The 23,471-nt window shown below is 43.6% G+C and overlaps 1 protein-coding gene across 3 annotated transcripts in view; it reads right to left on the bottom strand.

Annotated features, from left to right (window-relative positions):
- Positions 1-17,926: 17,926 nt before the first annotated feature.
- Positions 17,927-23,471, bottom strand: part of KLHL29 (kelch like family member 29) — a 310,010-nt gene continuing 304,465 nt past the window's right edge. For 2 of the 3 annotated variants that reach the window (XM_060649761.3, XM_060649760.3), the window contains exons 12-14: positions 20,926-21,119; positions 20,422-20,566; positions 17,929-18,373 (exon numbers count right to left, since the gene is read on the bottom strand). In XM_060649761.3, the coding sequence (XP_060505744.2) occupies positions 18,190-18,373; positions 20,422-20,566; positions 20,926-21,119 (523 nt within the window). In that variant the 3' untranslated portion in view covers positions 17,929-18,189. Of the gene's footprint in view, positions 18,374-20,421; positions 20,567-20,925; positions 21,120-23,471 lie in introns of all 3 variants that reach the window. The other variant, XM_060649762.3, reaches the window with a different exon arrangement.

Below are 23,471 nucleotides of genomic sequence, written 5' to 3'. Positions count from 1 at the left end.
GCAGCACTGATCTAGAGGCTTAATCATTAATCAGACTCTGGTTCTACTACTTTTTGCAAGACTACTTCGTAAGTAAGAGTGTGTTCTTTTGTTAGGCACATAGTGTCTGGTAATTTATTTATTTTTGTGATGTCAGCAGTGATTGATACTAAATGCTTAGGTATCTTAATTCATTAAAGTTTGCAAAACGGTGAGTTCCAATGAAATCGCTCCTTACTCATTTGTGATTGTGTTGTCTGTTCTGTAGGTATGATTAATACTTGATTCTTTATCTTTAATAGTTTTAGTTACTTATTTAAAAAAAATTTTTAAGTTTATTTTGAGAGAAAGCATGCATGGGAGGGGCAGAGAGAGAGTGGGGTGGGGAGAGAGAGAGAGAGAGAGACAGAGAGAGAGAGAGAGAGAGAGAGAGAGAGAGAGAGAGAATATGAATCTCAAGCAGTCTCTACACTGTCATAGTGCGGAGCCTGATGCAAGGCTCAAACCCAAACCTTGAGATCATGACCTGAGCCGAAATCAAGAGTCAGTCTCCCAACCAACTGAGCCACCCAGTTTAAACTATTAACTAGTTTTAAAAATGAATGATCTTCCTATTCAAAACTGATGAATTAGTTTTCTTTGCATCATTATGAATTCATAGCTTTAAACATATTTGATATAGTTTAGTGCATTGTCATTAGTATGCATATTGCTGCTAAAATGTTCCCATCTATGGCCTGTGGGGAGCCTTTTCAAGTTGGTTCTGGAGTCCTTTTGACACAACTCTACTAGTCTTTATTAGCTTTTATGATTTTTTTTTTTTCTAAAGAAAAAGTGTGCCAGTGTGAGCAGGGGAGGGGGCAGAGGAAGAGAGAGAGAGAGAGAGAGAGAGAGAGAGAGAGAGAGTGAGAGAGAGAAAGAGAGAATCTGAAGCAGGCTTGATGCTCAGTGTGGAGCCTGACATGAGGCTCAATCCCATGACGCTGGGATCATGATATGAGCCGAAATTAAGAGTTGGATGATTAATTGACTGAGCCTCCCAGGTGCCCCAGTCTTTGTTCACTTTTAAACTCTGCTGTGTCTGTAGTGATATCCCTTTTTTTGTATCTGAAATTAACAATTTGTGGCTTCCTTTTTTTTTCTTGGTTAGTCTACTTTTATTCATCTTTTAAAAAACTAATGTTTGGTTTCATGGACTTTTTCCTACTTTTTTCATTTTCAGTTTCCTGATTTACATTCCTAAGTTAATTCCTTCCGTTTGGTTTATGCTTAGTTTCTTAAACAGGAAGTTTAGATTATTGGTTTGAGACATTTTTCTTTTTTAATATGAAGATTTACTGTTAAAAACTTACAAGCAATGTTTTAGCTGCATCCCAAACATTTTGATATGTTGTATTTTTCCTTTTCATTCATTTAAAAATATGTTCTACTTTATCTTAAAACTTCCTCTTTGACTCCTAGATTATTTAAATTTGTATTATTTAATTTTCAAGTATTTGGGGTTTCCTAGATTTTGTGTTGATTTCTCATTTAATTCTGTTGTCAAAAAACATACTGTGTATGATTTTAATTCTTTTAAGTCTATTTTGATTTGTTACCTTGAGTATGATCTACCTTGATTAAGTTAAAAATTTTAGCTGTTCATTTAGTTAGTAAACTCTGCACCCAACGTGGAGCTTGAACTCACAACCCTGAGATCAAGGGTCACATGCTTTACCTACCGAGCCAGGTGGGTGCTCGGTTAATATTTCGTATCAACCTTAAACAAGGTGTGTATTGTGTTGTTGGGTGGAGGGTTCTATAATGTTAGGTCACATTGGTTGCTTGTGTTGTTAAGTCTTCCATATTCTTGCTGGTGTTCTGTCTACTATCAATTACTAAGGAGTATTGAACTCTCCAACAATAACTGTGGATTTGTCTGTTTCTCCTTTCAGTTGTGTCAGTTTTTGCTTCCTATATTGATGCTCTTTTGTTTAGTTGCATACACATTTGGGATTGTTATGTCTTCTTGGTGAATTGAACGTTTTATCATTATGTAATATTCTTCTTTGTCCCTAGTAATTGTCCTTGTTCATAGTCTTCTTTGTTATTAATAGAACTACTTTAGTTGTTTTTTTAATTAGTGTTTGTGTGGTCTGTCCTTTCCCATAACTTTACTTTCTTATGTCCTAGCTTTTCATCTTTCCATACATAAAACCTTGTTCAGCAAGAAATATGGCTCCCTTTATTCTGAATATGTATATTTTCTAAATCCTTAATTACATAAAAAGTAGTTAAACCAGAGTTAACTCCTACCACTGGGGAAAAAAACCCTGCTAAATATTATGTTTATAGTGCTTTTGTCTTTAGTATGAGGGCATATAGTCTAAATACTATGTTCAGAAGTTACTTGGGTTAATCTCTACCTCTACCCCCATTTACCCTGCTTATATTATTTTTTGAAATAAAATATAAATTAGATTCTGGGGCACCTGGGTGGCTCAGTTGGTTAAGCATCTGACTTGATTTCAGCTCAGGTCCTGATCTCATGGTCGTGATTCGTGAGATCAAGCCCTGCGTTGGGATCCCCACTGGGCGTGGATCCTACTTAAGATTCTTATTCTCACTTCCCAACCTCCACTCATGAGTGCTCTCTCTCCCTCTCAAAAAAAAAAGGGTTAGATTCTTTTGTTTTCTTGTTTGCATTCAGTTTTAAGTTCCCTCCCATCCTTATTTGTTAGAGTGTATAAGACATTAACATACTTATAAAAGTCATAACTATTCAAAATAGTTAGATCCAGAAAAGTGTCATTGCCCCCATCCCTTCCGCCACTAATCTCATTAGTTTCTTTTTTATCTGTCTGGTGTTTCTTTTGCTAAAATAAAGTTACACATTCTCTTATCCTCTGCCCCCCTTATTCTTACACAAAAGGGAAGTTATTATAGATACTCCTTTGCACATTGCTTTTTTAAAAAAAATTGACTTTTTGTTTTGTTGCAGTTTTAGGTTTGTAGAAAAGCAGCATAAAGGACAGAGTTCCCTTATATCTCTTTACCTGCCCCCTCTTCACCAGTTTCCCCAATTATTACCATCTTCTACATCACTATGGTATATTTATTATAATTTATGAGCAAATATTGATACATTATTATTAACTAAAATCCATAGTTTACATTAGGGCTGATTCTTTCTATTGTACATTCTCTGGGTTCTGACAAATGTATGACATATATCCATCATGCAGCATCATTAGGAATCATTTCACTGAGCCCTGCAAGCCTCCTGTCTCCCCCTGATCATCCCTTGCTCCCTTCCCTGGCAACCACTGATCTTTTTTTTTTTTTAAACATTGTTTTTTAAGTTTTTATTTAGTTTGAGAGTGAGAGGGAGAGCATGCACATGAGCAGAGAAGGGGCAGAGAGAGAGGGAGAGACCGAATCCCAAGCAGGCTCTGTGTTGTCAGCGCAGTTTAACACAGGGTTCACTCCCACAAACTGTGAGATCATGACCTGAGCTGAAATCAAGAGACCCTTAAACTGACTTGAGCCACCCAGGCACCCCCCCTTCCCCCCCCCAACCCCCGCAGTCGCTGATCATTTTACTGTCTCCATAGTTTTGCTTTTTCCAGAATGTCATGGAGTGAGAATCATGTAGGATGTAGCCTTTCCAGTTTGGCGTTTTTCACTCAGCAACATGCATTTAAAGTTCCCTGGTGTCTTTTTATGGTTTGATAGCTCATTTCTTTTTAACACAATAACATTCCATTGTATGGATGTACTACAGTCTGTTACCCATTTGTCTATTGAAGGACATCTTGGTTGCTTCCGACTTTTGGCAATTTTGAATAAGGCTGCTATAAATATTCATGTGCAGGTTTTTTTGTGTACATAAGTTGGCAACTCATTGGGTAAATACCAAATATCATAATTGCTGGATTATATGGAAAGAGTATGTTTAGTTTTGTAAGAAACAGCCCAACTGTCTTCCTAAACGGCTGTACTATTTTACATTCACACCAGCAACAAATGAGAGTGAGTGCCTGATGTTCCATCTTCTCACCAGAACTTGATATCGTCAGTGTTTTGGATTTTGGCCTAATAGGTGTGTGGTAGTGTCTCATTGTTCTAATTTGCAATTCTCTAATGATGTGGTGTTGAGCATCTTTTCATATGCTTATTTGCTGTCTTTATATGGAAGATGTTGGTTTAAATCTTGTGTGTGTAATATATATTTTTTAATGTTTATTTTTGAGAGGAGAGAGAGATAGAGACAGACGGCCTGAGTCGGGGAGGGGCAGAGAGAGAAGGAGACACAGAATCTGAAGCAGGCTTGGGACCCTGAGCTGTCAGCACAGAGCTCAGTGCCGGGTTTGAACTCATGAACCATGAGATCATGACCTGAGCTGAGGTTGGACGCTTAACCAACTGCCACCCAGCTGCACCTTAAGATTTTATTTTATTTATTTATTTTTAAGTTTTTTAAATGTTTTATTTATTTTTGGGAGAGACAGAGACAGAGTGAGAGCAGGAGAGGGGCAGAGAGAAACGAAGGAGGCTCCAGGCTCTGAAATCTCAGCCCAGAGCCTGGTGTGGGGCTTGAACCCACGAACCGTGAGATCATGGCCTGAGCTGAAGTCACACCCTTCACCAGCTGAACGACCCAGGCATCCCTAAGTTTTATTTTTAAGTAGTCTCTGTACCGAACATGGAGCTTGAACTCACAACCCTGAGATTGAGAGTTGCATGTTCTACTGACTGAGCCAGCCAGGCGCCCCTGTATTGTTGAGTTTTAACAGTTCTTTGTATAATTTGAATCATAGTCCTTTATCAGAGGTGTATTTTGCACATATTTCCTCCCAGTCTGTGGCTTATCTTTTCTCTTATCTGTGTCTCTATCACTTTTTTTTTTTCATTTTTTTTTTGAGAGAGAGCAAGAACAAGTGGGGGAAGAGCAGAGAGAGAGAGAGGGAGAGGGAGGGAGGGAGGGAGGGAGGGAGGGAGGGAGACTAAGGATCTGAAGCAGGCACTGTGCTGACAGCAGAGAGCCCCATGTGGGGTTCGAACTCATGAACCCCGAGATCATGACTTGAACTGGTCAGATACTTAACTGATTGACTCACCCAGGGGTGCCCCAGCTATCATTTTACTTTTAAATTTCTGTACATTATTATGTATACTTTTAATTTCTGTATACTTTTATATTTCAAGTAGGTTTCTTTTAGAAACCTGGGTCTTTCTAGTTTTTTTTTTCCATCTCCTAATCTCTGTTTTTAAATTGGGGTATTTAGATTATTTACATTTAACGTAATTTTTTTAAGTTTATTTATTTTTTAAATGTTTTTTTAAAGTTTATTTATTTTTTGAGAGACAGAGACAGAACATGAGCTGGGGAGGGGACAGAGAGAGGGGGAGTCACAGATTCCGAAGCAGGCTCCAGGCTCTGAGCTGTCAGCACAGAGCCCGACGTGGGGCTTGAGCTCATGAACCATGAGATCATGACCTGAGCTGAAGTCGGCCGCCCAACCGACTGAGCCACCCAGGCACCCCATTAAGTTTGTTTTTGAGACAGAGTGTGTGTGAGCAGGGGAGGAGCAGAGAGAAAGGGAGAGAGAGAATCCTAAGCAGGCTCTGTGCTATCAGCACAGAGCCTGACTTGGGGCTCAACTCATGCACTATGAGATCATGACCTAAGCCAAAATCTAGAGTCAGATGTTTGACCAACTGAGCCATCCAGGCACCCCCATTTAATGTAATTTTTAAAAATTGTGGTAAAATATACATAATTTACCATCTTAACCATTTTTAGGTATACAACTAGTGGTATTCATTACATTCACATTATTGTGCAACCATCAATCACCGCTATTCATCTCCAGAACCTTTTTTATCTTGGAAAACTTATACTTCATATAAGTAGAATCAGACGGGGCACCTGGGTGGCTCAGTAGGTTAAATGTCGGACTTCGCTCAGATCATGATCTTGCAGTTCATGGGTTTGAGCCCCACACTGGGCTTTGTGCTGACAGCTCAGAGCCTGTAGCCTCCTTCAGATTCTGTGTCTCCCTCTCTCTCTGCTCCTCCCCCCACCCCTCAAAAAAAATTAACATTAAAAAATTAAAAATAGGGGCGCCTGGGTGGCTCGGTCGGTTAAGCGCCAACTTCGGCTCAGGTCATGATCTCGCGGTCCGTGAGTTCGAGCCCCGCGTCGGGCTCTGTGCTGAAAGCTCAGAGCCTGGAGCCCGTTTCAGATTCTGTGTCTCCCTCTCTCTGACCCTCCCCCGTTCATGCTCTGTCTCTCTCTGTCTCAAAAATAAATAAATGTCAAAAAAAAAAAATTAAAAAAAAAATTAAAAATAAAAAGTAGAATCAGACTGTATTTGTCCTTTGTGACTGGTTTATTTCACTCAGCCAGAATTTCCTTTATTTCTTTTTTTTTTTTAAATATATTTTTTTTAACGTTTATTTATTTTTTGAGACAGAGAGAGACAGAGCATGAACAGGGGAGGGTCAGAGAGAGAGGGAGACACAGAATCTGAAACAGGCTCCAGGCTCTGAGCTGTCAGCACAGAGCCCGACGCGGGGCTCGAACTCACTGACCGTGAGATCGTGACCTGAGCTGAAGTCGGACGCTTAACCGACAAGCCACCCAGGCGCCCCAGAATTTCCTTTATTTCTGAGGTTGAATATTATTCCATTGTATGTGTATATTGCGTTTTAAAAATACATTAATCGATTGGTGGGCACTTGGGTTGCTTCCACCTTCTGGTTATTGTGAATAATGCGATGAATGTGGGTATACAAACATCTCTTTGAGTCCCTGCTTTCAGTTCTTTTGGGTATATGCCCAGAAGTGGAATTGCTGGGTCATATAGTAATTCTATTTTTAATTTTTTAAAGAACTGCCATACTGTATTCTGTCATGTTTGCACCATGTGCAACCATGATGCACCATGTAAAAACATGTTGCGCCATGTAAAAACATTCCCACCAACAATTCAGAGTGGTTCTGATTCCTCCCTATCCTCATCAACGCTTGATATTTTCTGCATTTTTGATAGCAACCATCCTAATGAGTGTGAGGTGGTTTGGATTTAACTTTTTATCTTTTCTGTTTGTCCCTCTTTTTTACTCTTCTTTTTCTCCTTTTTTGGAGTCTTTTGGATTATTTAAATATGGTTTGGTATACCATTTTAATATATCTGTTGGTAAGAGGGATTTTGTAGATATGATTAAGGATTATCAGATGGGGCGATTATTCTGGATTATATGAGTGGGCCCAGTGTCATCACAAGGGTACTTATAAGAGGGAGGCAGGACAATCAGAGTCAGGAAAAGGAGATGTGATGACCAAGCAGAGGTTGGAGTGACATTCTCTGAAGATGGAGGAGAGGGCCACAAACCATGGCATACAGGAAGCCTCTAGAAGCTGGAAGAATCGAGGAAAAAAGATTCTTCCCTAGAGCTCCAGGAAGGAACACAAGTCTCTTGACACCTTGATTTTAGCACATTAAGACCCATTTTTTTACTTCTGGCCTCCAGAACCATAAGATAGTACATTTGTGTTGTCCTAATTCACTAAGTTTACGGTAGTTTTTTACAGCAGCAGTGGGAAAATGATACAGCTCCACATGTGCACCACCCAGGGGCCAGTCTAGGGGGCTCTGGGGGTGGTCCCCATCATGGGTTGGATGTGGCCTTTGCTCTGTTGATCTGGGTCATTTCTACGCATGTGCAACTCAGGATTTCACACAGGAATTTAAAGGGCCTCATTCTCCTGCTCCCTCCTCTTTGACATCTTCTCCCACACTCTTGGGTTCCCAAGAGTCCCCTTTCCTGGTGGTCTAGATGGAAAGAGAGAAAAGAAGCTTTAGGGATTTGCCTGTTATCATCGTCATTGGTGCCATGAGGACAATTTATCACTGAGGCTCAGCTGGGTTTAGGTCTGGAGAGTCTAGAGAGAGCGTGTTCCTTCTGAGATCCTGGCTGCCCTAGAGTGTAAGCTGAGAAATACAGAAGATAAAAAGGAAACCTGGAAATTCACCACTGTGCGGGTCATTGTGTGAGTGTTGTGTTTCCTACCCAGTTCACCTGCTTTATGTGGTTTTCAGAATCCTTAGGTAATTGCTTATGTCTTTTGTCCAGGACTTGTGGTTGTCATCAGTGGGGGAGAGAGTGGGGTGTGCTCACTGAATCTTAACCAGAACCAGAAATTCTTTCATTTCTTTGTTAACTTAAAAAAATTTCCTGCCTTTTTTCCCCCTTCTGTTTGTCTTAAGGCATTACCTACTGGGTTTGTTGTTGTTGTTGTTGTTGTTGTTGTTGTTGTTGTTGTTAACTTTTATGTTCTTTCTACTTTAGTATACATTTCTAACGTGATCTTTTTTTCTAATTCTGATCTTTGTATTGTTCCAGTTTTAGTGTGTGTGCTGTTGAAGCAAGCACTCTCATTCTTCCTGAGTTATTTCATATCCTTTGTGAGTTTTTCTAATTCAGGTTTATATTTTTTTTTTCATTTTTCTGTTATTGTTTTGTGTCCTTTTGCTTGTTTTGAAATAGGTCATAGTTTTCATGTATTTTTTAGGCATGTCTTTCTGGAGGGCTCTTATTGCCTTTAGGGGGTAGCCTTCTCCTTTTAAAGTTTCTTTTCTTGTAATATATTTATATGAGATTTCCCCTCAATCTGTTTGTTGCTCACTTTTATATGAAATTTCCTTGAACTTTTAGAAGGAAGCCTGAATTTCACAGCGCTGGAGCTCTCTCTTCTGTTATTTTTGTGAAGTGTTTAAAAAAAAATTTTTTTTTAATCCTTATTTCTGAGAAAGAGAGACAGAGTGTGAGTGGGGGAAGAACAGAGAGAGGGAGACACAGAATCAAGAGCAGGGTCCAGGCTCCAAGCTGTCAGCACGGAGCCCACTGCGGGGCTCGAACTCATGAACTATGAGATCATGACCTGAGCCAAAGTCAGACTCTTAACTGACTGAGCCACTCAGGTGCCCCGGTGAAATGTTAAATATAGGGCTGCTTACTCTCTGAAATCTCTTGACTGGTTCTGTCTCCTACTTTTATCTGGGTCTCTCTTTCTTTGGTCCCTGTGTTGTTCAGTTTAGACTCTGTCCCTAGTAGCTTTGTCTCTATGGGGTGTGGTCCCGAAAGGGGGCTTTGGCATATTGTTTTTGAGGATTCACAAGGCTCACGTGTGCACAGAACCTTGCCCTCACCTGAGGACTGCAAGGCTTCTAGGCTCAGGTGCTCTTAGTTCTGCCCCCAGCTCTCCAGTGAACGCCTGTGGGGGTTCTTAATTCCATTAGATGCCCATGGTTCTCCTCTTCACATATGGACCACGTTCTCACAGATGTTAGTGGTTTGATCCTACCCACTTGGGATTGGGGGTTCCAGAGATTCCTTGTTACTTAGTTTTATTTTAGATGTTATTCATGAGTCTGTGAATTTTTCATTGTGGTTTCTCTGTTGTCAATGGGCTATTCAGGAAGATTTAAAAAAACTGTACTGCCTTTGTTACCATCCTCCACCTCAGTTGTTTTTTTGCAAAGGGATGCTCTTGTGCCAAGAGAGAGGGATTCTTTTTTTTTTTTTTTTTTTTTACTGTTTATTTTTGAGAGAGACAGAGTGTGAGCAGGGCAGATAGAGAGGGAGACACAGAATCTGAAGCAGGCTCCAGGCTCTGAGCTGTCAGCACAGAGACTGATGCAGGGCTCGAACTCACAGACCACGAGATCATGACCTAAGCTGAAGTTGGACGTTCAACCTACTGAGCCACCCTGTGCCCCAAGAGTGAGGGGTTCTAATTAGGAAACAAGGGGGAAAGTGAAGGTCTGCAGTAGTCGCTGGTGGAAATAGGAAGGAGCCTCAGGAACAATGAGAAAAAGGTGTGGGCAACATGTATGAGTCATGGCACCAGCCTATGTAAATGTGGGTTTTTATCTCCTTGTAGTATTACCCCAAATAAAGCCTCAGAGGAGGCTGATAGTTAGATTGGGATTACAGTTAGGATTGTAGTTTTGCCTTGTTGGTCTGATTGAAGGACCAGAATGTTAGGTCCTTGAGATAACTTTTGGAAGAGGCATTCCATTCCTGGGTATGAATGGACATGAAACCAGGGTAACCAGAGTAGGACTGCTAACTTGGGAGACAATGGAAAGAATCTAGGAACTGAACATCTGTAATGAAACTAAAGAGCAAATATAGAAGGGGAACCATGTGAATGTGCTAGATGGAGAATTTTGTCAGAGCTAGAGTTTAAAATGTCTTAGGTAGAACAGATACAGGTTTAAAAAAAGGGTCCAGTGTCAGGTGCAGCTTCAAAAATTTCATCCTTGTAGGTTATCAAACGCTCTGGAATTTCCAGTTTCTCAACAAATGGTAAATCAGTAGGCATTACTCTTTGAGAGCCACATGTAAAACCACAGTCTTAAAAAACTTGTGGAACTATTAGTAAAAAACACATGAATAATCTGAATCGTGTCTGTGGCTATCTACACAGAGCTTAGAGCTTTCCTAACGTTCTCATTATGGCAACAAAGCAAAGTTAATTTTGATGTGAGATAGCATTATTTCTAAACAGTGCATATAGTTACTTTGCTTATAGCATAAAGTTCCTTGGGAAAGTGTTGGAAATTAATTACAAATTTCTATTTTAGCATTTTCATGAGGGCAAAATAGTTTAACAAGACTTCACAACAGAATATCCCTTTAAAAAGAAATGTGACAATCCACAAGTAACATTGTACTTATTATATTACTGAAATGTATTTGTGGTGGGAAGTCTCAAATTACTTCACATATTTAAAGGAAACCTCAGTAAGCTGTCAGTTCTGTAGTTTACCACGGTTTAATAAGGAAATTTCTTTAATAAGATTATTTTTAAAATGGAGTTGGTAGCAAAGAAAGGAGTAATTGCCTATCACACTATAAAAAATCAGTTTCACATCTTTGGAATATTTCTTTACACTCATTTCCACATTGTTTGAACTTAAATGTATATACACAGAATCAAAAAAGCAAAAGATCATCAAAAAGCACTTTTTTTCTCCCAGATGCTGAAGTTTTATACTGGAATTAGATGAAAATTTATCTCACTGTTACCACAAATGTTAATCTAAACACAAATATTAAATCATATTTTTGTTTTATTAGTTTTAATGAGAATAGCAGAATTAGAAAATTTCAGTGTTGTTTGAACAAGTGATTTCTCTGTTCCCTGATCTCTGATAGATACAGTCCCCTTGTTGAGAGGATTGTCATGTTGTTCAAAATAAATAAATTAATAAAGTACAAAATGCCTGAGAATCTTTTCCAGGAATTGTCAGGTCATGCATTTGCAACTATCACTGAATATAGTGGGTTGGGTATTTTAGTTGTGTAGAGTGGTTATAGTGTAACTGTTTATTTTGGTCTTTAAAAAAAAAGTTTTTTAAATTATTTTTGAGAGAGAGCACGAGTTGGGGAGGGGCAGAGAGAGAGGGAGACACAGAATCTGAAGCCGGTTCCAGGCTCTGAGCTTTCGGCACAGAGCCGGATGCAGGGCTTGAACTCACGGACCGTGAGATCATGACTTGGGCTGAAGTTGTCTGCTTAACTAACTGACCCACCCAGGCACCCCTATTTCAGTCTTTTTATATTACAGTATAAGAGATGCTGAAATCCTTTTGGCACTTAGAAAATTGTGGTGAAACATATTTTGCTGTATTCAGAAAAAGGATTTGTTGACTTCAAAGAATACTGATCTGCTAACATACAAAAATGTATCAATTTAAGAAACATTTTGAGAATTCTAAATCAGAATCTGCTTCTGAATCTTTCACAATATTACCTTTACTTGCTCTTGTGCTTCTCTCAAAGATGAGGGTCAGATGTATTGACTCCAGAATCCCATGTGACTATTTGAGCTTATATCATAATTTTCGAAGAGAAGTTTTCTAGGGCATGGGGGGCAATTTGTTGCCACATAAGTTTGGAAAACATTGCCTGTGTATCCATTGTAGTGAAATTGGAATGAATGTTAGTCTGTTTTTGACCCTGAGAAGTACTATAGCAGAAGCCTGTTTAACCTTGTTTTACCTAGCATTTCCCAAATTTATTTAATCTCAAAATCTTGAACAGTATACAAAAGTTTATAGCAGCATAATTCTTAATGGTTAAAATGTGGAAGCAACTCAAACATCTATCAGCTAATGAATGGATAAACATTAAAAACAATTTTTTTAAAAGTAACCTCTCTGCCCAATGTAGGACTTGAACTCATGACCCTGAGATCAAGAGTCACATGCTCTACCAACTGAGCTGGCCAGGTGCCCCCAGATGTATCTGTTTTTATGTATATCCACTTAATATACCTGTTCAGTGGAGTATTGGCCATAAAAAGGAATGATCTACACTACAACATATGTGAATCTTGAGAACACTATGCTGAGTGAAAGAAGCCAGAGACAAGAGACCACGTATTGTATGATTCCATCTATATGACGTGTCCATAATAGGCAAATTCCTAAGAACAGAAAGTAGATTAGTGGTAACCATGCACTGGCAGTGGGGAAAGTGGAGAGTGACTACTAGTGGATTCAGGTTTCTTTTTGCGATGATGAAAATGTTCTCCAGTTGAGTAGGGGTGATGGTAGCTCAACTCTGCATATACTAAAAGCCACTGGATTGTATACTTTAAAAGGATGAGTTTTACCATATGTGAATTATATGTCAATAAAGTTGATATTTAAAAAATAACCGGAAGAAAGAGGCTATAGCAACGACTAAGGCAAGAAGTCATGAGGGCTTAAAAATAAGGCAGTGGCAATGGAGAGGTACTGGAGAGTGGAGGGGTGAAATGTAGAGTCTCAAAGACTGACTTTTACCTGCAGGGATGCAAAGTCCCCAGGCTGAAGCCCTAAGCAGAAAGGCTGATGGATCCCATGGTGCACAGGTTTGCACTAGCAGTGGCTACTTTCACCAAGAACGAAGGAGTTCTATACACATGGTAAATAAAAATGCTTTAACAAAAGCTGTTGCTTCTTTAGTCATCTATAGACAACAGGGATGGCCAAAACATTATGCAGAATCATAGCCTTGCCTTTATAGTTTTCATAACTCAAAACATTTTTCTTGCTGCCAGTAGAGTTTGAGTAATCTGTCACTACTCATTAGGGTGAAGTGCCCTGTGGGGGAAGGTAAGAGGGTATGGCCCTTGCCTGCTGAGAACATAGTCTTATCGACCTAGTATGATCTACTCAAAGGCTGTCCTCATCTTTCACGAGGAAAGACACTCAAGTGATCTGCCAAATGTTAGAGGATAACAGAGCACGTGGATTATAAATTTGGGAAGGTAAACACAGGTTCTTGGATGGTCTCATTTTTGCCATCACGTGATAAAGGCAGACTCTTAGAGTCGGCTCCACATTTCAGACCCTTGACCCAGGTGGGAGAACAGTTGAACCTACTTCTTGGATGCCAAGGTCATGATATGCCCTTTGTAGCTGAGGATGGTGCAGCCTAAGTACGAATGCTGTTCCTCCCTTTCCTTTCCTCTCTCAGGCCCTGGGTTGTGGTCAGCAAGAACATTAGGAACCCCTTGAGAGTTTATTGCAGAGTGGAGGCTCACAGGAGTTTCAAATGAGGCAGCAGTGGATGGTCTGATACCTGCTTTCAGTGGGCTCTTTCCTTCCCGCAGAACCATTTCCTGTGCGGACATTCTCGCAAGGCTTAGGGAAATTTGCTTCTCAACAGGGCCATGTCTAACACAGAGCGGCATGTCTATCGTATTAACAGAATTCCTTTTCTTAGTACAGATTTCGGAGATGGCTTGGGGAAAAGGAAGGAGCCTTAGTCTTAGAGTCATAGGAGCTATGTAAGTCCAGGCAGCCTTGACGAGGCCATGTGATGTAGCACAGGCTCTCTGGAGTTTCACTGAGCGGGGTTTGAATGCCAATGTGCCTTAGACCAGACTCTGTTTCACGTCTGGAGCCTGTGGAGCAGGGATAGCCACCTACAGGATTGTTAGGAGGAATAGATATGATAATGTATGGAGAGTACTTGGGGTGTGGCAGGACTGTTAGTGCATTCAGGTCGCTTTTCTAAGATTATTTCCTCTTGAAGAGTGAAGATGATGCCCTATGATGTTTAGGGTAGTTGAGAGAATAAAATAATGTATGCAGTTATGCTACACAAATATAGTATTGAGATTAGAGAAGCCCTTCACAAGGATCTTGGTAACCCATTCCAGATTTTTAGCACTCATCCATTCATCCTTATGTCGAACTAGAATGTTTCCTTCTTTATTACTGTCCTTTTTTTTTTCTTGACCTTCCAAGAATGTGAAGTTCATTTGCTTCATGAAAATCTTCATGCCCTGAAAGATATAATCCCTTCACTCTTAGCCTTTAGGTTTGAAAAAACCAATCTTGATTATTACTGGCAATTTTCTTGTCTGTAATTATTTGTTTCTTTATTCTAAACTCTAACTTTTCCATTGCTTATGGTGGCCAAAACAGGAAATAATTGAGAATTTCTCAGACTAAAACATGGGGGAAAGATTACTTTCTGTCCCCGGTTCCCCATTAAAATATCTATATCTGTATCTTTATTATAAAAGTAACATCTCTTTATATACATTTTGGAAAAGAGAGAAGGAAAACAGCCCATAATTGCATCAGTACAACTAATAGTTTCATGACTACACATCTGGCTATTTTTATATACATATTTTATGTATCTTTATAGCTTATATACCTTTGTACATATCTTACATAATCACAGTTATATACAAATATGAATCTTACAGTGTGGTTTATAATGCTGCTTGTCTTTGGTGGCTATCTTGTAGAATTGTAAGGATTCAATGCGCTAAGTGCTTAGCATAGTGTCTGGCATAAAGTTAGTGTCAGTAGGTGGGAGGTAGTTATTGTAGGACATTTCCTGATGGATGCACAGAAGTGGATTTACTGGGTCAGATACTTTTTAGGCTCTTGATACATGCCACCTGCCACATTGCTTTCTAGAAGCCATTTCAGTTCATAGAACCCTTGGCACTAGTGAGTTTCACTGCTCCTTATCAGCATTTAGAGCTCTCCCAGCACCTCTCCCCCTTTTATTTTTAGATTAGGGAAGCTAATTTAGTAGGTGAAAATGGTACCTCATTGTCTAAGTTTCATTCTTTGATAACTACCAACCTGTCTTATATTTACTAGCAATGTTTCCTCTTGTAAGGTCAATGATCTGTTAAACAATTGGAATCACTTAATGTTTTCTTATTGAATTATGTAGGCTCGTCAGTAAAGATATTAATCCCTTGTCATATGGATTGCAAATATTTTTCCTGACTGTTTCCTTATTTTGGCTATGATTTTTTTAAATTTGCGCGCACACACACACACACACACACACACACACACACACACAATGCGGTCCATCTCTTCTGTGCCTGAGTCTTGCCAGGTTTGATGATAGTACCTTGAGTTCAACAGGGGAGACTCCTCCCATAGTTACATGGGCTTCTAATAACATGTGTCTTTTTTTTTTTTCTTTTACACATATCTTTTATGGTAAGAGTAAACAGACTCTTCATAGGCCCAGAGAACATGTTTTCCTTGATATAGGGAAATTAAGTAGAGAAGGAAGGAGCTCACTAGACTATTGCTTGGTTTTTATAACAGGTTATAATTTCAGCTCTTTGTGACTGGAATCTTCTACACATCTTCCGTCTTTTCCTCTAGGACTGGTGTTTCTGAAGATACCATTGCAGATACCTATTTGGCAAGTGTGTGTTCTACCAATATAGGCCCTACCCGAGTTCCCTGAAGAACTCCCACTAACACCTACCCTCATCCACCTTCTTCACATGTTTTCTCGCAAGAAGATGCCAGGTCTTCGTGAGATCTGGGGGTTAAGGGCGTGGGGCTCTTTGCCTGGATGAAATGCTGGTGAATCTACCTTCTCCTACTACTCTGTTCAACTTCTTTCCCTGCAAGAGAGTGAGCAGTCATCCCTTGCCCCCGGGCAAGCCTCGTGTGGATATCCTTAGTAGAGCAGAGTCGGTCTGCGGGTTCCCTTGCCAAGGAGTCCTGTCCTTTCTAATCATCAAGACCTGTACTAAAGGCTCCGAGAGAGCCCAGACAGCTGATGTGTGAGAGCAGGAGCAGGTCTGCATGGACTTCCTCATCACTGTGGCCATCAATGCGCACAAAGGCATTCCATTGGCTTCTGAGTCTAGATCTATAAATATATTTATTATAATATAACAAGAACTTAACAATAAACATATACTATGTACAATACCATTACAGAGAACCCTGTTTTGTATCATTCACAGAAATAGCCAGTGTTGCTCCAGTGTGATAGATGAGGAGAGAAGCGGAATTTCAATGTCGTCTGTGTTGAGTCTCGCTGACCACTAACGCCTCCTTTGGAGGCAGACGCACGCCAACGCTAACATCGGCCCTGCCCCAGGCAGTTAGAGATTTGTGCTCCGGTCCTTGGGTTCACACTTGCACCCTGTTTGACATAAATACTTTAAATGACATACAACGTATGTAGTTTTGTGCTTATTACTTTTTAAAAGAATAAATAATAGTAAAAACTGCATAAACGAAGCTCGGTATCTTGTCCAAGTGGGAGCCACACTTGTAGTGCTAGAAGTTGATGCCCGACATTAGAACTGGAATTTTGTGTCATCAAATACCGAAAGATGGAAAGCACGTCCTGTCCTGTCCTTTTCTCCTTAGAAATGGTTTTTATTATGAAATGACGGCAAGTTGACTTCCCAGATATAAAAATGGCGAATGCGTATTTGGTACCAACTTCAACTAAACAAGCGCAGTGGTGGCGGCTTTCTTCTTGCCCTGGAATGGAAACTGGTCACCGCGTGAGGTTTGAGGGTCTGAGGACTGGCAGGAAGGCCTTTCTCTCATGAGCCACGGTGTGACCTCCCTCCTGGCTCCCCCTTCTCTGGTTAAAATGCTACAGGAGGAGTGATTCTGCTCATGCCCCTCAGGCCGTGGCTGTCATGGCTCGTCTACGAAGGCTGTCCCTATCCTGAGAGCTCTTGTGGCAGGTGCCTTAATATATAGCTATAAATATCAAAAATAGTCTCCTGTGCTTTGTAGACATTTATTCTCCCTCCCTCCCTTCCTCCCTTCCTACCCGGCCTGGGTCCTCAGCTTGACCTCATGGAGGGAGCTGGACTGGTGTCATGAGCCAGAACTGGTTTCCTTCTAGAACAGAATCTTCTTTGACAATGCCTCCATGAGGCACAGCTCTTAATGGGGCTGTCTGGGAGTTACATTTTTTAAAAAATAAAACGGGGGTATTCACCCCCACCCAGGAGAGATCCTCTATTCTGCACGTAGAAAAAATTAGAGCAAATGCCCCACTCTGGCACTACCTGCGAAGAGCTTTGGGAATTCCTGCATTATCCCTCTCATGGCCTCCTCCTTCTCTCAGTACTTAAAAATAGCCTTTTTGTTTATCAAGAAAATGCCTTGGAAATCTAAATAATTCATATCGGACAAGAGAAAGCTAGCACGGTCACCTGTCCTCCAGCAAAAACAAGGTAGAGAAACCCATGAAGGACAAAGGTTCTCCCAGCTGTCCCTAGGCTGCTCCCTGCGCTGTGGCTCCAGCCACATCTGGCTCTGCATGGGCAGCTGGACTCATCCTCAGCCCAGCAGGAACCAGCAGGGACCTCCTAGGCCTTGTGCAGCACAGTATTGTCCCTTCTCTTCTCTCGGCCACTGAAAAGTGTAGATTGGTTAAAAACAAAAGTAGGAATCAAAGTGATAAGGACACTTTGATCTTATTACAAGAGAGCCTGACACCTAATATTGTCATAGGATAACTGATCTATGGTTGTGTAGGGATCAAGCTTGCTCTGCAGGAAGGAAAAATCAGCTTCTCTCTCCCAGTTGAAAAAATATGTGAAACTCTATTGCACCGGGCAGAGTGAGCGCCTCCGTTCAGAGCAAGTGCCTTTGCAGGAGCCCCCCCCAGCCCTCGGCCCAGCTCCTCGGATGGTTGTGGTTCCTGCTGCTCGGAGCGCTATGCCCCCGTTTCCCCCAAAGGCGAGGATGATTTTCTACATTCAAAGTAGAGAGTATTCAAAATGTTTAGCGCAGTGATTTCTTCGATTGTGTCTATCGGCCTCTTATTGGTGTTGCTGAACATTGATCACCGTGAGTAGCATCTGCCTCACCAGACTTGTCCAGACTCGACGTGGGCTTTCTGCCGATGTCAGCCGCTTTGAATATATTTCTTTATCACAACGCAGCCGTGTCTGAACACAGGGCAGGGCATGTGGGGGAGTAGGGTCCACGTGTTGGTCGCGGGCTCATAGGCTTCCATGTTGCCCAGGGCAGGCCCCTCACTGCTAACAATGCCGCCAGTTGCATAAATCTTGCCATCAAGCACCACGGCGCTGTTGGGGAAAGTGGGGGGGTGGGGGTGGGCAGAGAATTAGCCATTTAGTTTCCACCTTGGACCTGGAGATGGATTCTTAATACCCTGTCCTGGTGCAAGCTGCCTCTCCCACCTTGTGCAAGACTCTCTGCCCTGTGACCCAAGCTGGTATAAGAAAAACACCTTTCCTGTAGGGCCCGTCTACAGGATGGGTAGCGTGCTCACACGACCCTCCGTGTTGTGAGTGACACATATGCTGGGCATCCCAGGACCTGCCAGACGGCCTAAAGACAGCTAGGAGAACAGCCATGATTGTGTACGGCCCTCAAATCAGTTCGCCGAGTGTCTGCTGAGCAGCTTGTCTTGTCCACACAGAGACTTCGTACTGCTCGAATTGGGACGAGAACATGCGTCCGCATGATAGCAGACAGGATAATTAGGAGCTAAGCCATAGCTGAACATTGACTACTTGACTGAGAAGTTCGCCCTTGCCAAGGCGCTCATAGCCAGAGCTTCCTGCTATGATTGCCTAACGCGAGTGACCCGATGCTGCTGCCCACCCACGACCGCGAGGGCTGGTGCGCCCTCTGTAGGGTTGTTACCGCGGCAGCCTGGGCCAGCTTCCTGTAAGAGGCTATGCTGCCTTGGTGCTGTCGCCTCAGTCAGCTGTTCCCATTGTGAGAACACCGCATCCTGCTCCTGTCTGCACGTACTACTGTCTTACTGTGTGGTTCAGCCACCCTGTCACATGTACAGCTGTGTCCGCGTCCCCAGCCCTGCTTTCTCCCTCCTTTCAGCTGCTGGCCATGTGTTCTTGACTGTTCCCTGAAGCTGAACAGATACCCTTTCAAAGTCTCCACCTCTTTCTGAAGTTCTGAGCCTGGGACAGAACATGTCAGTCCAGAAATCTTACCTGAAGTTTCCAGCCTTATCCCCTGTGGTTCCTTGCCACCTGGGCCCCTCACATTTCTCCCCTTTGTGGCCCATCTTTACCCTGCTTCTCTTGCAAGACCCAGGTTATAGCTCCTCACAGGCATTAAGTCTTTCTGTGCCCACTTTTGGTCTCAGATGAGGCACAGGCATCCTCCCCATAAGCCGTGCTCAAACTCCAGTTGTCTTTATTTCCGACAGTGTGGTCAGAGTGGCCTTCTGCACTGCCACCATTTGGAGAAAGGCTGTCGAATCTCCAAGCTAATAGGAACTTAGCAGTTATCTCGTCCAACCTCCTGTTTCATAAATAGGAGAACTTCCCTAGAGAGTGGAAGTCACTTGTCCAAGGTCATCTGACACATTAGTTGTCGGTTACAACTTTTCTAGCTTTGCTACACCAGCACTGAGGATTTGGTGATTACCTCTGCATGGGCACAAGTTATCTTTGGGAAAGATCTGCTATGGAAATGTTGAAAATGGGGTTTCTGGGACCCCTTTTCATACCTTGTTCCTCTTAGCCCAGGAAAGGATGGGGCTATAAGATTAGGCTCTGCTGTCTCACTGCCCAAGTTAATTAATTTTTCTGGGCCATGGGACCAGGCAGATTGGGAACCAAGCACACTCTGACAGTGACCCCTCTCTTCCTGTGGGGGCTGGGCCATGTGGGTTTCTGCCCAGTCAGCTGTGCCTTGTACAGCTCCCTGGTTCAGAGCATTCCTTGAAAAGCCACTTGTCCCATGCAGGGAATCGCACGGCTCTGGCCTGGCACCGCCTCCTGTCTGTGATGGATGTGCCAGGTGGTCCTGGGGGAGAGCTATCTTCACAGCACCCAGGAGGTGTGGCCTCGAGGGACATGGGGCTGGTGCCTGTAGGAAGCCCTCCATTTCTGGCTTTGAGATGGGTCAGCTGGAGCCACAGGGTTGGGTCTGTGGGCCATGGGCTGCCCTTGGGTGCTTCCCACTCTGCCCTGGCACTAACATCCATACCTGTGGTTGGAGGGGGCTGCCTCTCTGGGCCTGGGAATTGCTTTGGTCATCGAATGGCGGGCAATCGCTATTGTGCTCAAACCTCTCCCGTCGTCTCTCCCTCCCTGCCCTCCGCCTCCCCAACCCTAGCCGAGTTACTGCCGCCTCTCACCTGCAGAACTGGCGAGAGTGATTCATGTTTGGGCCTGCCTTAATGTTCCCTTTCTCAGGGTCGTAGATGGTGGTGGCTCTGGCATAAGCCCCGCCCAGGATGAAAACGAAGCCGTTGAGGGTGACGGCGGGAGCGTACTTGTTGTCTGTGAGAAGAGCAGGGCTGGCAGGTCAGGGCATCTCTTCTTGGCCTCTCCCTCCCCACCCTTTCCTTTGCCAGCAGGCCCTCCAGAGGAAGGGCTCTGGAAGGACTTCCAGTGTCGCTGGTTAACCCCAGGACAAGGCCCGGGGCCAGCAGGCATCTGGCACACGGACTAGCTCACCCTCTGTCCAGGTAGTGGGATCAGCAGCTACACCTGAGCTGGGGGTTTGCCTCCCCCTCCCAGCCCCCAGCCATGGGTCTGCAGCCTTAGCTCGACCTCTAGGCTTAAGATATTGAGACAAATAAAACAGTGAGGTGGGGATGCTGCACTGGCCCCAGACTGAGGAGAAAGCTGGTTCTTACCAATCATTGGGGACTCGATAAAGCTCCATGTGTTGGTCTGTGGAACGTAAGACTGTAGGACACCTGCGGCTCTGCCTGCCTCGTTCACACCACCAAACACGTAGATCTTGCCGCCACACACTGTGGCTGCTGCGGAGTGCACGGCCTTGGGCAGAGGGGCCACAGCCTCCCATTGATTGGTAATGGTATCGTACCTGTCGAGAGAGGAGAAAAAGAGCCCCGTGTCAAAGATGGGCCTTGCTCAGAGCAGGGGCGACAACCAAGGCAGTGGACATTGCCGGGGAGGGGCACCAGCATTTGCTTCCTGCCCTTGGCATCACTGGCAGAGCCTGAGATCACCTAGGTTCTGGCCCAAACTAGCCCTCTCAGCCTTCCTCCTGAACCCCAGTGGGCTCTTTCTTGCCTCTGTGCAGATTCTGGTCTCCATTCTTCTGCTCGCACAGAGCTCCCCAGCTTCTAGGCCCCTGTATCCCTTTCTGTCCAGCTCATTCGTACCCTTTTGTCAGACGGTTTGCACTGAGCATCTCCTGTGTACCCAGGCTCTGGGCTGGAAGCTGGGGAAGCAGTGGGCTGGACCAGGGAAGGATGAGAGGAGGTGGGAACAGGAGAGGTGACCTGACAGGGTTCAGTCATGAACTGATGTTGCCCTTAAGGAAGGTGGAGTCGCCTAGGATGACTCAGGGTCTCTGGCTTGGGAAGTCGGATGGAGGGGGTGCTACCCGGGGGACAGGGAATCGAGGTTGGGGAGTTTGGAGGAGAGTGATGATTTCTGTTTTATTCATGGGGAGTTTAAGGCATCTGTGGGTAACAGACCAGGGATGTGCAGTGGGCCATTGGATATACGGATCTGTGGCCTAGATGTGCAGCCGTGGGATCGCTGTTGGCACAGAGCTGGAAACTGAAGGGAGAGGAGCTTACAGGGGCTGCGTAGGCAAGAGTGAGACTGAGGAGCAGAGGGCACTCTGAGGAAATGCTGGCCTCTAAGAGGGGAGCTGAGGGGGTCCTCGGGGAAGTGGCGGCAGCACAGGGGGCACACAGCTCCACCGGTGGGGGATATGGCAGGAGGTCAAAGGAGTTCCAGACGGGTTCCCGGCACTCTCGTCAAGAGCTAGTTGTGAATCACGAAGTGAATGAGAGGGAGGCAGTAGACACGACGGGGAGACTTCTCTTGGATGAAACTTAGCTGGGAAAGGGGCAGAGAAGGTGGGACCTAAGAAGGCATGTGGAGCTAAGAGATGGCTTTTGTCGGTGGTATGCTGAGAAATGTTTAAAAATAAGCTTGCTACGGGAAAAGAGTCCTGATATGTAAGCACTTGCTGATTTCTGTGATGTAAATCCTCTCATCTTGGCTGATTTCAAGCTACCGATGGCTCATGGCTGAACGTGGCATTGGGAAGAGGACACTGCCAGTCAGAATATCCACCATATACCCATATACAGACACAGTGGACATATCACCTCCACAGCATAGACAGTGCAAAATATAGTTAAAAAAAAAAAAAAAAAGCAGTGATGAGTTTTGAGTATGGATTTCCTTTGTTTTTAGTGTAACTTATTTAGTTCTAAGTTTATATGATTTTATTTTTAATAACACCTGTAGCTAACAACTGGCTTGCAGAATTCCTATAAAGGTAGTAGTCACCTCTTGGGAGCCAGTATGAACGGGCTACGGCATACCACGGGTTTTGTTTTAATTTTAGGGGGAAGGGCTTACTTGTGTTTATGTGCCGACAGGAAGGAGGCCAAATGGATAAGAAAAAGATTAAATATATATGAAAGAGAGGGGAGGGCTGATCAAAGGAGGCTCCTGGTGGGGAGATGCAGGTAGGGTCCAGAGTGGAGAGGGAAGTGGTGTCCATGTGGGCGGGAGAGAGGAAGGCAAGGATGGCGTGAGCATCAGCACATATGCAGAAGTGACGGCAGGGACACCAGAGAGTTGTTGATCGAGGGCTCCACCTTCTCTGTGAAGTAGGAGTCAGTGCCGGCAGGAGTATTGGAGTCTGTGGGCTCAGAGCCTTGATCGGGGAGGAGGAGACGAGAACCACACGCTCTTGAGAGCGAGAGAAACCGCTGACAGGACCCTCCAGCATGAAGGACCCAGTATTCGTTGGACGACTTCACTTTGTCATGGGGCCAATCTACTGGACGGTGGGATTTTCTCCACCAGTGTTCAGCCCCCGGGGGTAGGCGTGGAGAAGGGGACGAGTCAGGGCTGAACAGATCTGTGACACGTGTACTACAGGACAAAGTGGCAAAGTAAGAACATGGAGAAGTGATAGAGTGCGAGTACCGGACAAGGCAGGGACAAAAGTGACAGGAAGCAGCTGATGGGGAGAGATTGGGGATGGAGCAGATCAGCCAAGGAACTGGGGTATCTGAGGTCTTCCTGGACAGCTTGGATCTCAGTTCTCGGCGTCTCTGTTAATTGTTCCTAGAGGGCTGGTCTCACCAGCATTCACTCTGGACCTTCCACTTGGTGGCCCATCTACTGCTCACCACATGGCTCTTTCGCGTGTTCCGGACCCAAGGTGGGGCCTCCGCTGTGG

This window comes from Panthera onca, chromosome A3 (genome assembly GCF_046562875.1).
Source record: "Panthera onca isolate mPanOnc1 chromosome A3, mPanOnc1 haplotype 2, whole genome shotgun sequence".
NCBI classification, from domain to species: domain Eukaryota; kingdom Metazoa; phylum Chordata; class Mammalia; order Carnivora; family Felidae; genus Panthera; species Panthera onca.
The sequence above is the reverse complement of the archived record's forward strand: the minus strand, read 5'-3'. Positions and strand labels throughout refer to the sequence as shown.